This window comes from Melozone crissalis, unplaced genomic scaffold (genome assembly GCF_028551555.1).
Source record: "Melozone crissalis strain CALT ecotype California unplaced genomic scaffold, PUWL_Pcris_2 ptg000019l_1, whole genome shotgun sequence".
In the NCBI taxonomy this organism is placed as follows: Eukaryota; Metazoa; Chordata; class Aves; order Passeriformes; family Passerellidae; genus Melozone; species Melozone crissalis.
The window spans coordinates 10,934,089-10,947,916 of NW_026535797.1; the positions used below are offsets into that span (position 1 = coordinate 10,934,089).

Genomic DNA, 13,828 nt, shown 5'->3' on the forward strand with positions numbered 1-13,828 from the left:
CCAGAATGTTGTTGATGTGTTCCCCTGTTCTTTGTAGGGTGCTTGGTTTATCAGCTGTTGAGCACACAGCACTGTTCCTCATCTACCTTGGGAAGCAGTGCATTGCCCATGTTGCACTGACCATGTGCACACAAGATAATGAGGTACAGTGGGCACTTACTTTAAGTTACAAACACTGAGTTGGAGGCTTTGGTGCTCTCCTGGGCCCATCCAGCATGTAGTTTCCTTCTTCCACATGTGAAGCTTGTTTTTTTTGTTTTGATCATCCTATCTTTGGTTTAAGAACCTTCCAGTCTGGTCTGAAATGGAATTTCTTTGTAATCAGTTATTCATTCTTTTTTCATATGGACACCATGGGTTTAAAACTGTTACTTAATACTCAGTCTTGTAGAAGTACATTGACTTTCTCAGCTTCTAAGGATAATGCTTTTGGGTTTTTTCCCCAGCCATGAAGGAGACAAGAAAACCCTCTGATAGACTAGCTGGATGCTTGGTAGTGTTGTGATTGATTTGGTTGACATACTGAAAATTCAAGAATTCTGATATACATCCTACAGTTCCTAGCGCCTTTTTTCCAGTAGATGCTTTAGGAACAGACTGTCCTATGCATGTGAAAGGATATGTCTGTCTTCCTAGAGAGAGTATATTCTCAGGGGCTGTACAACCAAAAGCACAATATTTATCTCCTGAATATGCTCACTGTGGTCAATATTAAATTTCTGAAGGTTTCCTGGGCTTTTATATGTCCTAGAACAAATAATAAGGCTGATGTAAGCTATATAAAACATTTCTCAGAAAAAGGACTGCTCGGGACATTCAATTACACCTTTAATTGCAATCCATATTTCATCTGTAATTTATTAAACATATCTCAGGTCTGTTGTGTTTCCTACTTTGGGACCTTTATGTGATCACATGTGGGTGTCTGTAGTGTGGGTGTCCAGACATGTAAAATTCAATGGAGAGAAACAGGCCTTTCTAGGATAAATTCTCACAAAGTCATATCTAACACTGTTCAGCTGATCCAGAGTGCAAAACTGCCTGTTTCATCTCTCTGCCTGCAAAGAGAGCTGAGTGTGATTAGTTAAAGCTGTACATCTGTGATGTACAGCTCTGTAAGATGAATATTACTTTATGTGGCTTTTCAGGTGGTATGGAGAGATGTATAAAGAAATAGCCTAGGGCTACCATGGAACAAGACAGCATGATCCAAAAAATGTGACATTACAAAAATGCTGGTCAGTAAGCTCTCAGCAGAATCCAGATGGAACTGATATGTTTCTGGCTGTCAGCTCTGTTCAGTTAATAATGATTTGAGCAGATGTGTATTTGTATTTTTCTTGTTCTTTACAACTGATTTTTCATGTTGGCGTTTAATATTATGGGGCCTGACCATGACCTTGTGCTGTCACAAATAAAGCCAGTTGTATATCAAAGCAATGAAATGTGTGTTTTCTGATGTAGGGAGAAAGATCTGGCAGACAGGAAGTCATGGATATGGCTCTTGACTATACCCCAGATGCCCTCTTTGACTTTATGAATTTCCTCCTTTGGACCTTACTTTTCATCTTTGTCATCACATTCCTAAGGTGCAGGGGTTAGGAGACATCAGAAGAAAGGAAGTCCTGGAGGTTTGTCACCAGCTTGTTTCAGCTGGCCTTGTTCTGTGCCCCCTTGGGACAACTGATGGTTTAATTCTACCTTGAACTGAAGCTCCTACAGTCCCAATTCTGGCTGAGACTAAGTAATATGCAGGTGACTCTTTTCAGGGCTTGAGGGATCCAGATCTTTATATGCTGCTCTTAAGGCACCTAAAAGTTTGATGTAAATTATGGCTCATAAAATTGGCTGTCTTTGCCTGAGAAGATGCAAAAAGTGTTTCTCTTGGGGTTAGAATAATATTGTGAGGAGGAAATTCACAAAACATCTGAGTGTAGACTCTCATTCTTTGCTAGATGAGCACCATTGTTGCACTCTTAAGAGGCAAAATATTCAAATTTGTGGAATCTATTCCTTGTTTCTTTGGAGAGTTCACATCCCCTGGAGGTGTGTGAGGTCAGGAGGAGGAATGGACTGACAAAGCTGTACTATGTCTTCTGCAACAGCCCAGTCCCAGGCGGGCTACTCCAATATTCCAGTTCCAGTATTTAAATCCCACTTAAATAAACAAGAATAAAGAGGAGATATGCTAGCTTTGTCCTTGTGCAGTTTTTTTAGAGCTGTTTGTCACTGACATCTGTCTACCTTGAACTGAATTGTAATGAGCAGGCCCCACATTTTGGCCCTAAATCTGCTGATCATAGCAGGCCTAATAAAAATGCCCTAGGAAAGTGCTTCCTTCCCCCCTCACTTGGTGTCAATTATCAGGAAGCAGAGATTTTAAGTGGAAGTTGAATGTTTAAGGAAATAACACCTTGCCATAAACTTTATTAAAAATGGACAAGAGGTAAAAGCAATGCTGGTTCAGAGTATTTTCTGAACTTCAGTCCCCAACAAAGGAGAATGGAACCTTTTCCAGCTAGTGAATTGCTATATATTTTGTCAAGCAAAGGTAAGGATTAATCAGGACACAGTCTTGTTAACATTTTTATAATAGTTATTAGTCAATGCACATGATGATTAAGTACTGGAGGTGCCTCTGATTGCAGTCAGTGGGAACTGAATTAAGGTCTAAATCACTGTTTGAATCTCTCTTCTGATTTCCTGAAAAATAATGAGGGTTTGAAGAGAACATCTAATTTTTCTATCACTGTAAATGAATGTGTGTGTTCCCTCATGCTTCTATTAACTAGGAGGTCAGGCAGCTGACAAGAAACTGGTTGTTTAACCCTCAGCTTTAATCCAGGATTGTGACTTGGGTGATAGGATCAAGACCAGAAACAAGGCAGGTTGTCAGAGGTGCTGCTGAGGCAGCTCTACAGTGGGATTGGCACCAAGAGCATAATTCAGGCTGTCCATCAACCCACTGCCCATTTGGAATCTTCCAGGGAATTGATGAGGCCACCAGTGCCAGTCCAGGGAAACCTCAACAATGGAAGTGAAGTTTAATTCCATAAACTCCTTATTTGCAGTGCTCAATGCCTTTACTTTGTTACTTGGTAATTCAGAGGGAACAAACAGTGATTTCCAATGTGACACTTTTATTAATGGAATACTGTTTTTATTAGATCAGAAGTGATAAAATGTCTCAGGATAAAATGAGGTTTTAAAACTTCTTAATTAATGAGGGAACATTGATCATTTAAGAGTGTCAATTAAGCAAATGTGCATAAAATGTCCAATATAAAGGAACAGCTATAATTAGTATGCTGGCAAATACTATTATCCCATCAATTAAAGTCTTCTGTATTCCACCATGAACTGAAACGCATCCTTCTGACCAAACAAGGAGAAACATCAAAATTTCATGTGCCAACAAGAACAGGAATGGGTCTCCAGGTGGAAAGAAGCTAAGTAAAGGGGTTAGAAATAAAGAACTCATAAGTACAATGGCATTTATCAGATAAAATAGTAGAATTTCTTTAAAATATTCAAGTTCATAATAGGAAAAAACTCCAAAACTATTTCAAAATTATCAGTTCTTATTTGTGAGTATGATTTTATGTCCTGCTAAACAGTATCTCCTTTGAAAGCAATATCTCAGAAATTCATGGTATATGTTGTTTTTAATGCCCTTGTCTCAATCTGCCTTTTACAGGTCTATGATGGGGAATGGAAGAGAGCCTGACCTCGTGCACCTGGAGGCACGGACAGTGGATGGCTGTAAGTACATCAGCTTCCAAATATTGTGGTATTCTGGGCTCTCCTCATATTCGTGTAACCATACAACACAACAGTAAAAATCTCACTTCTTTTAGCGATTCACTCATGTAGTACAAGGAGTTTGGCTGTTCCAATTTAGGTCTGTCAGAAGAGAAGCCTTTCCAGCAAGGCAAAAAGTTGGGTTAACCAGGCTGTGAACATGGTAAGGAGGAACAGGTGATAAGCAGTAACTCGAGTTACTACACACAACACTTTTATTTCTTCTTACATGGTTTTTATTGATGGGAACATGACACTGAAGAGAAGTTCCTGGGTCATGAAGTCTAGCTGCTGTTTGTTCACACAGTACATAGCATTACCTTGTTCATAGCTTCATAGTTCTAGCAGACCTGGGATACTCTGCCTTAGGTGCTACCTTTGAAAAGACCCAATTAGAAACCTTTTAACGACCAGTCTGAGTGTGCTCTTCGCAGTTACTGCATGTCCTGTCATTGTCCTTCACTTTCATCAGCTCCTTTCCCTCTCTGCTTTGCCTCTTGAGGTGTTTTTTGGGTTTTTTTCGTATTCCAGGAGCCTCCTTTACCTGCAACTCCAAAATATTTTCCTAATTGGCTGTAAATTCTCTCAGGCACACTCAGCCCCCTGCTGGCCTTTTCTCCTCCCATCCAGGCTTTCTCACGGTTTATCTGTGAGCTCCACTGCCTTTGCAGACCTTTCTCCATGGATTTCTTTTCCACAACATTGAATTGCCTCAGGCAGGCATCACAGTGAATGCCCAGCTGCCAGAGATCCAGTCATTTTAATTCCATATTGTTTCCTCAGTAAATAGCAGTTTTCCTGCAACATAACAGGAAGATTTTTACCATTTGCAGTACAGAAGTATTTATAATGCCTTAAATTACTTACTTTTTAAATTGATCAAGTTCCCCCTTGAATTGTACCCTCAAATGTAGTGATGCCATTTAAGATGTGCATTTTGTCATTGGAAAATTAAAAAAATATCTGAAAATTTAATTGTAAGGTATTCTGATTTTTAACTTAGGAAATTTAACTGGAAAGAGAACTTTTTTGGAATATGAATTTTGATAGTTGTGATAGAAACCATAAAGTTTTAAAGGTCTTTTCATTTCAAGAGATGTAGGATTAGTGACAGTGAAAGAATGTATTATCTCTATTTGTTATCATTTGTGATCTATGATTATTATTTCTCCTCTCAATTTCAGTTACTTGATGTGGCAGCAAGGCTGGGAACATGAGGCTTTCTATTTCTTGGGGCATGCTGAAAGGAAATATTCTAACAGGGCAGCATCTATTTCAGCACAAAACACTGCTGTTAGAAGTCGTTAAAGTTGAGGTCATTGAGATGAAGCACTACACATGATGTTTAGGGAGTTGTATTCTGGTGATGCATTTGAGGGACATTCATCTCCCAGTGGGCAGAGAACAACCTTAGTGCTGGGCTCTCCTTGCTAGAACACCAGTAACTCTCTGTCTCTGCTCTCTGATTATGGTCTGTCTGTGCACTTAATTTATTGTGCTTATGTACATAATGTAAAAAGTTTGCAAGGACCAAAACAAGAGTTTCTCAGCAGGCATAAATCAGTACAACTTCAGTGGCATTGATTTACACCTGCTGAGGATCTGGCTAGCAATCTTCTTCTTGCGCTCTCCCAACTTTTTTCATTTTTTTCCCCCCCTTGGGTTCCAGAAAAAATGTGGACTCCTGAACACACTGTGTCTCATCAAAGTAGGGTGCAGGTAATGATGGGCAAGCTGAGTACAGCCTGCTCAATTTATTTCTATTGGTGGAGACAGATTTGCAGGGCTAATCACTGCCTTTTATGGTTTTCATCCTGTTGTGTAAGTTTTGGAGAGCACCATGCAGAATTTCATCTTGTGGAACATGATGCTTTTGTTTGTTTTTCAAAGGCTTCAGGCCCAATCCATATCAATCTGGGGCTGAGAGCATGGTGGTAAAACTGATTTTTCTGGTTGGAAGAAGTTCATGTGAATGTTATCTCACATTTCCATTGGGTGTCCCTGGTGTTTCGCTTTGATTTTGGAAGAGGATCAAAGGCAAGCCAGCAAAGCCAGCAGGAATTGTGATTTTATTTTTTTTTTTGGTCTGGCTTCAGGGCAACACCCCAGTAAGACAATTAATCCCCTCTGGTTCTTAATCACACAAAAGCTTCTCTTTGTTACATTCACCACCACAAACAGCGGGCAGGGTGATGGTGGAAGTTAAATCTGGATTTGCTCAAATGCATCCTAAAGTGCTTTCAGAAAGTATAAACTTAATGACACATAGGGGTTCAGGTTTGTGAAGAAAACACAAGATCCTAAAATTAACAGGCTTGTCTGATTTGAGCTTAGTAGGGTTATCTCAGTAAGCTGATTCAAGCTAATTAAATGGGAGGTAATTTTTATTCAGGTAGTGCCTACTGAGAAATCCAGACTGTTGGTGCAAATTAGAAAGATGGATTCCTACAAGGCACTTGGAAACTAACTGGGTACCCAGTGGCCCTCCAGAGACTGACTCAGGGGATGTCTGAATGACAGCTTCTGTAGACAGTAAAACAGTAAAACAACTATTACATTTATGAGCCATGCCTTTGCTTTTGTAGATAAGAGACCAATTTATTTAGAGTAAAATTTTTAATTTTTTTTAAAGTGTGGATGAAAGAAGCTAAGGGGTTTTCTAATGTGCTGGCAAAGATTTAGAGAGCTCCTGATATTTAAAAAGTAGTTTTGTTTCCTTTGCTTTTCTTCTGCTGTCCTGATTTACATAGCAGCTTTTCCTACTGAAAGATCATTTAGGTGCTGCTGTGATGCAGGTTAAGACCAAAGTTTCACCTGGGGCCAGCAGACGTGTTCTGCTTGCTGATCCACAGGGACCGAGCATCTGGCCAAAAGTGCCTGAATCACAAAGTTGCACTAGTACCTTAATTTCTGTTTTCACAGGAAATTGCTGGGAAGAATAAAACAATCACTGTTGTGGAAAAAATGAGTAGGCAGCCTAGCCTGGCAGTCTTTCCCTAATGTAGCTACAGTGGTGAATTAATTCCTGTAGTGCCCTAAACCTGTGCAGTGATTTTTTTTTTCTTTTCCTGGTTGTGATTAGTTTTTTTCCTGATCATGATTAATATTTGTCCTGGAGAAGGACATCTGTTAGTTTCTCTCATTATAGCTTTATGCCAGAAATGGTGGAGGATATACTTCCCTGTGTAAAGAAAGATTTTTGATACTGATGTGCAATGAAGAAAGAGTAGCAGCAGGATAAAACCAGATTTGTGAGTAGTTAGTAAATGGGATGGTTTCATTCCACTGATCTTCATTACTGGTTAATTGCTTTGCAGTTGCTGAGTCCTGGAGAGTTGTGAGCATATTCCCATACCATGCATGTTTCAAAAATCAACATTCAGACCAGATGGAAATGGATAAAGAACAGTCATTTCTTGTGTTTCTCAAAAAAAAAAAAAAAAAAAAAAGATTAAAGTATGGGAGAACATTTATTTAAACTGTGGAATTCATTGCCATGGGAGGTTGTGAATGCTGAAGATGTACCTGCCCTGCCAAGGCAACCTAGACATGTTTTATTAGTCACTGAGGGAGAAGGGTTGCAGACCTGGGTCTTTCAGTGACGTATGTCACTACCATGTTCTTATGGGTCATTAGTTACAGGATGCCAGTCATGCTTCAAAAGCAGAAACTGTCCCTAATGTCTGAGTTGCTCAGTAATGAGCTGGGATGCTCCACAGAAAATCTGTGAGAGAAACAGATCATTTACTACATTGTATAAAACTCCTGATTTGTCCCCAGTGGATTAATTGATAGAGGAAAAGACACATTCCTCAGTGAACTAAAGACAAGAAAAATATAAATTATGCATTTGCAGAGTAGAGTGACCATTTTCTCTGACTCTCCCTGTGATCTGATAAGGTTTTGAGAAGACATAACTGCAAGCTTACACTAGGAAGCAGTGGATGTCAGGGTTTGATATTTAATCCAAAAAAAGCACTTGTCAACAAAATATCCTGAAGAAAGTGCCACTGCTTTAGGAAGAGATCTAAAACTCTCCTGTTTACTTTTTCAGAGGCCAACCAGCCTCCAGTAACCACCAATAACCTTCCTTCTCCACCAGCTGAGCCAAGAAATGTCTCTGGGACAGGTTGGATCCATTTGCATTGAGAACATACGAGCATGGTGCTCAAGATAAATAGAAAAGACTAAAATATTTCATGGCACAGGGTCCCCCTGGCTCTTAACATTTTCTGTGTTAGCTTTTGCAATTCTCTTTCACCACTGAAACAGATTAATTTTGTCAGAGATTTCCCTTACAAGATGTCTCCACTGCTATGTTCTGTGACTTTTCTTGCTTCCTCTTTAGAAATAGCTGCCATTCCCTGAGAAGATTCCTACTCTGGGTGTCTAAACCTGTCAAAAATGAATGCATCTGGGGGTGTAAGAGCTGGGAGTTGCTATGTTCTTCTCTCCAGGCACAGTGTGACTTTGTTGTTGCATATTAAAAACAGCAGCTGTTGTTGGAGGTGAGGGTTCTGGAAATGAAAAGCATAATGTCCTAATTACCTATGGCAGGGAAAACATCTGTGCAAGAAAACTAATGAAATTAATTCCAGAGCTTAGCAACTGAATACATTAATTGACATTAATTAATGCTAAATTACAAACCTCTGCCAATGAAGTCACATGAAATGTCCGCGAGAATGAAATGGAAAAAATCCTTGAGTTAATGTGAACACAGAAAATCTTCCCCTAGGAAAAAAAGTGAGAACCAGGCACTGCAAGAAGCCTGCTTCTCCTTCTTTCTGTCTCCTGTAGCAAAAGGAGCTTTTCCTGTTGTGCACATCTCAGTGTTTCGGAGATTAGCTTAAGCAATTTCAGTACTCTGCCCTTTAGTAGTTATTACTGGCATTTTAGAATTGAAGCCATGGAGAATTGCACTGTAAAAGTTCACAGGAATTGCCTTAGTAAATCTTCATCAGTGATACAATCACTGCTGCACAGACTCCTGTGATCACAGCAGAAATAGGGATAGTCCCCATTCCTCCATTAAAGCGCAATCCAAAAAAACCTCAGTCTCCTCTAATGGATGTCAACCTGGCCTGCTCTTTAAAATCTCTTGTGGAGGAGATTTCTTTATCCCCCAGACTTTTTACAGCTCAGGTGGCAGTAGGACCATTTCAACTGAGGCTGCTTTGCTGAACTCAGGATTGGCACATATTTCACTCAGGAGCTTTGTTGTGGCAGAGTGGGAGACCCCTCCTGGAGTTCTGTGTGCACTCTGGAGCCCTCAGCACAGGAGAGCTGTGGGCCTGTTAGAGAAAGTCCAGAGGAGGCCACAAAGATGATCAAGGGCTGAAACAAGTCTCCCTGTGAAGGCTGACACAGCTGGGCTTGCTCAGCCTGGAGAAGAGAAAGTTCTGAGATCCTATAGTGACCTTTCAGCACTGTTAGGGCAAGGAGGGGACATGCTGACCGCACAGCACTGTTGGGTGGTGGAGAGACTGTGTCCCCCTGTCCCCTTTTCCTGGCTGCAGAGGGCTGAAAGGCTCTGAAAGGGAACTTTCCTGAGCTCACAGGAACGAGCAGGCTGGGAATTCTGTCGTTCCCTGCCCTCTCGTGGCTAATGTGGAAAAAATCATGTCCCTCTGAAGGGAAATACATTTCGATCATGCTGCCCAGGCTGTGCTCATTAATGCTTTGCAGTGAGCTGCGAAAGCATAAAATGCTATAAACAGCAGCAACTAATAATACATAGCACTTTATATATTCCAAGAACCCTGCAAATGCCGTAGAAAAAAAATCATCCTTCACTGAACTTTCCTGAAGGTTTGTTACCCTGCATGTCTGCTTCCAGCAGAAGTCAACAGCTCTTAGAAGCAAGGAAAGAAATGTCAAATGATAGATTTTAATTAAAACCAAGATTAAATACAAGATGGTAAAATTCCAGCCATTTCTATTTCAGTGTAAAATGCTATTTCTCTGATCTCAAGGTGGTAATTATATCAAAGAAGGGGCTGTGTCGCTCCAAGGAAAATGATTAGAAGTACTTCTAACATTGAATGCAATGAAGTGTTTCTATCATGTAAGCACGAATGTTAAAAAGACAGAATTGTTCCTTGTGTGGATCAGGTTTGTCATAAAACAAAGTGCAAGTTCTTAATGAATCTGGAAGAGTCCAAACCGATTACTGAGAATCTGGTTCTGTATTCTAGGGTAAATTGTCCCCATGAAGAAATTCAAATTGTTTTTCTTCAGGTGACAGATTATGAGATTGGCACCTTGCAGTGCTTCAGAATAGGAGGTGGGGACATCCCACATAGTGACAGTGGATGAGATGGCTGCCATGGCTGTGAGATGGATGGCTGTATTTAGCCATTTAATTTGAAACTGCTAAGACTTCTAGTTACAAGAGAGTGTGGAATGATTGCCCAGGTCTGTCAGAGTGCATCTCCCTATGCTGTCAACAGCAAAGTAGGTAAAACCCCTGAACAGGAATTGGTCTGAGGTACTTTCCAAGTTGATCTGAATTACTCTATAGAGTGTAAGTGCTGTAGGAAATACAGAGGTGCATCACAGAAGGTTCTCCCTTGGTAAAAATGTATAATTCTGACATCTGATCTAGGGCAGAATGAAAGAAATAATGAGACGTTGAGGCAGGTAAAGGAGGAGGGATATTAAAGGAAGAAAGTAATCAAGGATTTATGAAGGATGTAGGGGAAAGAAGGGTTGTGTGGTGTTGAATGGATGGTGTCAATTCGCTTCACATGGATCTGGGAAGCAAAAATGCCACCTCAGCAAACAGGTTTATGACAGTAGGAAGAATCTGCACTCAGGATCTCAAGTGTATTGTTTTTGTTCTTTTCCTTTCAGATGCCCAATACATCACCTGCAAGATGCAGAACTGCAGTGAAGCCACTCGCAGCAAACCCTTTCCAGGCTACATTGACCATAACTCCTTGATCGTCCAGGGTGATTATGTCTTTGTTCAGGTGCAGAACACCCTCCTCTCTTATGTATTCTACTACTTTATGTTATATTATTCTGTCTTCTGTTATTTTTCTTGCATTCCTTTGCATGTGTGTGCATGTGTGTCAGTTTGCAACTGCTCAGACAACACTGGATCCATAAAGGCCCTGAGTGGGTTGGAGCAGTTTGTTACAATGCTAACTGTGTTCCTTTAAGCTCTAGTTTCCTGTTGCTGTAGGGCCATAGGGTTCCTGCCTGAAGTATGTTCTCTGTGCCACTCCTTGCAATCTCATCAGCACTCTGGAATTACTGCTTTTACCCCCCAGCTGGAAGTGTGTGTCACTCATCTGCTATTACAAGGGAGTAGACCAAAGCTTTTTTCAGTATAAGAGGGAAATAAGAAAGAAGGGAGGGAGTCAGGGAAAGCACCAAAGGAGTAATCAGGCTTTATTGTTATGCCTCAGTTGTGATTATAGTGAAATGGCAGAAGATGGGATGTGCTCAGCCAGGCTGTGTTCCAGGTGAGAGCTGGTGAATAGATTTGAACCACTGTGGGTTTCATTAGGCTGCTGCCAGTGTCCATTTAATATCAGCTGAAGAGGAGAAAAATAACAACAGAATTGTAGGGAATGTGGAGGTGAGCTGGAGATCACTAGCACTAAACTGGGCTTCCAGACAGTTTATATTTTAGCATGCTTGTGAGTGGAGGGAAGAGAGAGAATTTATATTTTACATTGGGTTAGTTGATTACTAATTGGCTTCAGTTAATGAACTCAGTCTTAAACACCAGTCTAAATAATCCACAAATAAATCTGGCACGTATGCTTCAGAACAGCTTTTGTGCCTAGTGTGTCTGAGGCAAAAGGGAAATGTTTATGAGGCAGGGAAAACAGGGGTGTGTGTCACTGTTCAGCCATTCCAGAGTGGCTCTGTGTTTGTGCCTCGACTGGCACAGGAGCTGGAGTGTTTCTCTTTACCATCCTGCCTGATGCTGGAGCTGGTGTTACCCTTCTGTTCTTCAGAGGAGGAATGACCCTGTGCCAGGCTGTGTGTGCTTGGAGGAATGGATGAACACCCTCCTTCTAGCCTTCCCTTCTTTCCTTGATCTCCATCTGGCTTTTCTGCAACTAAGCCATTTGGAATTAATTAGTAGGCTTAAAAGCAGTAGGATAAAGGAATGGGAGTTTATTTTCCCACTAAACTTGTTTTATTTACAAACTCACACTCTCTCATTAAAAAATATTTCTGCTCTTCCTTCCCCTAACTTTTTCCCAGTTCCCTTCAAAAAATGTTGAAGAGCTTTAAAATGAGAAATAGTGCTTATTTTACTTAATTTGGTATGAACCTGGCCTCTGTGTATCTTGCATTTCAAACTACTGCAGTGCATTTTAAAACACTTTCTACTAAAGAAAAGTCTTGATAAGCTCAGGTATCAAACAATTAAAGCAAAGTTCTGCATGGAGAATCCCTTGGAATATTTGTTCTTCAGTATCTTTCATCCAAGGATTTCAAAGTACTTTACAAACATTGATTATACTTCAGCAGCACTGGAAGCCAGAAAAAACTGACAGCTTTTTTCTTTCTTTTTCCCTCCTTTAATAGGTGGTAGAAAATGATATTTCTCATTGCTCTAACCCAGCATTTTCAAGGTCTGCCATCAGTATTTATGCACTTAAATATATGACCAGATTCACAATAATACCAAATCAACCGAGCTTCTCCTGCCCTCCCTACCTGGGAATATTTAGCTGATCCCGTAGCAGATACCTGTGATGGCTTGTCCAGGGCCAAACAGGAACCAAAGTTGGAAGTAGAAATAAAAATCAAGCCTCATGTCTGCCAATGTGCTGGTGTAATCAACAGCCTACAGATAGCAAAGAGCAGAGAGTGTTCTGTAAGGCACAGGAGAGCTGTGCTCTCAGGAGGTGACATAATGGCCCAGCTGAAGTCAAGACTTCACTATTCACAAGTTTTCACACAAGTTTCTGGCCTTTGTCTCTCTTTGCTGAAAATGGGATTCCTCTTGTTTTGTTTTTCAGCCACTGTCGGTTGGATCAATGTTTATTCCTCAGCTGTAACAGCGCTGCAGTTTAAGCTATTGCCACCACACTGTGGTATTTCTCTTAACAGCTTTCGTTTGATATTCTTTCTGGTAATAAAAAAAAAAAAAAGAAAAACCTGATGATAACTTTCCTGCTTCTCTCACAGCTGACATCAGGAGGAAGACCACATTATTACGTTTCTTATAGGAGGAGCCCATTTGCACAGATGAAGCTGCCAAAGTACTCCCTGCCCAAGGTAGGTTGCTGCTGCTAGAATCCCCATATGAACCTACAGATATTTGGGTTGCACAGAGGATCCTGAGTCCAACACAAGTAACTGCAAGATGACATGTAGTGAGTGAAAACAGTATTCTTCCTTAACAGAACTTTTGCAAGCAAGAAAGGACCAAAACCAAAAGTCAGCACTTTGGCTAGTCAAGGACATGAGCGTGAAATGTTGACAGATACCACAGCCCACGTTAATTACCATTTCTTTATGCTTAATTAATTAAGTTTTGGAGGGAATTCTCTCTCTTTTTTTTTTTTTTGGTCTTAAAATTCCCCTCTCCTCTCACTGTCTTGTATGGGTTGCTTTTTGTGCTTTGCCTCATTAGTAGATTTTAATGGGAACCAAGCAGAAAGATGTCTCTGTGTGCCTGCTCTGTCTCCAGCCTAATTAACAATGGTGAATTAGCATTGGAGATTGAAAGGATATGTCTGCCTTCTGAAGCTGAATTTTTGAAAGACCTGTGTAAAATGTTAGCTTCATTTTGAAGAAACCACCAATTTGCCGCTGGTCTTAACAAAGACAGAGGGCTTTTTTTTTTTGGCCTTTTCATTCTTGATATAGTCTGTCTTAAATGAGATTTAAGCTGAAAGGTAGCAAATGATCTTATGGATTCTATATGAGGTCTAACATCAGAAGACAAATGCATTCCCAGAAACTAAGCAGGGATTGTCAAAAGAAAAAAGGAAAAAGAAAAGAAAGAGCAAGGTCAGATTTTGTGGTAGAAATGTTCAAAGGGATAACTTTG

At 40.4% G+C, this 13,828-nt stretch overlaps 1 protein-coding gene across 3 annotated transcripts in view; it reads left to right on the forward strand.

Annotated features, from left to right (window-relative positions):
• Positions 1-13,828, forward strand: part of LOC128937636 (VPS10 domain-containing receptor SorCS1) — a 256,431-nt gene that overhangs the window by 176,707 nt on the left and 65,896 nt on the right. For all 3 annotated transcript variants that reach the window (XM_054277425.1, XM_054277427.1, XM_054277426.1), the window contains exons 6-8: positions 3,698-3,762; positions 10,657-10,775; positions 12,961-13,050. In XM_054277425.1, coding sequence (XP_054133400.1) covers positions 3,698-3,762; positions 10,657-10,775; positions 12,961-13,050 — 274 coding nt within the window. The remainder of the gene's footprint in view (positions 1-3,697; positions 3,763-10,656; positions 10,776-12,960; positions 13,051-13,828) is intronic.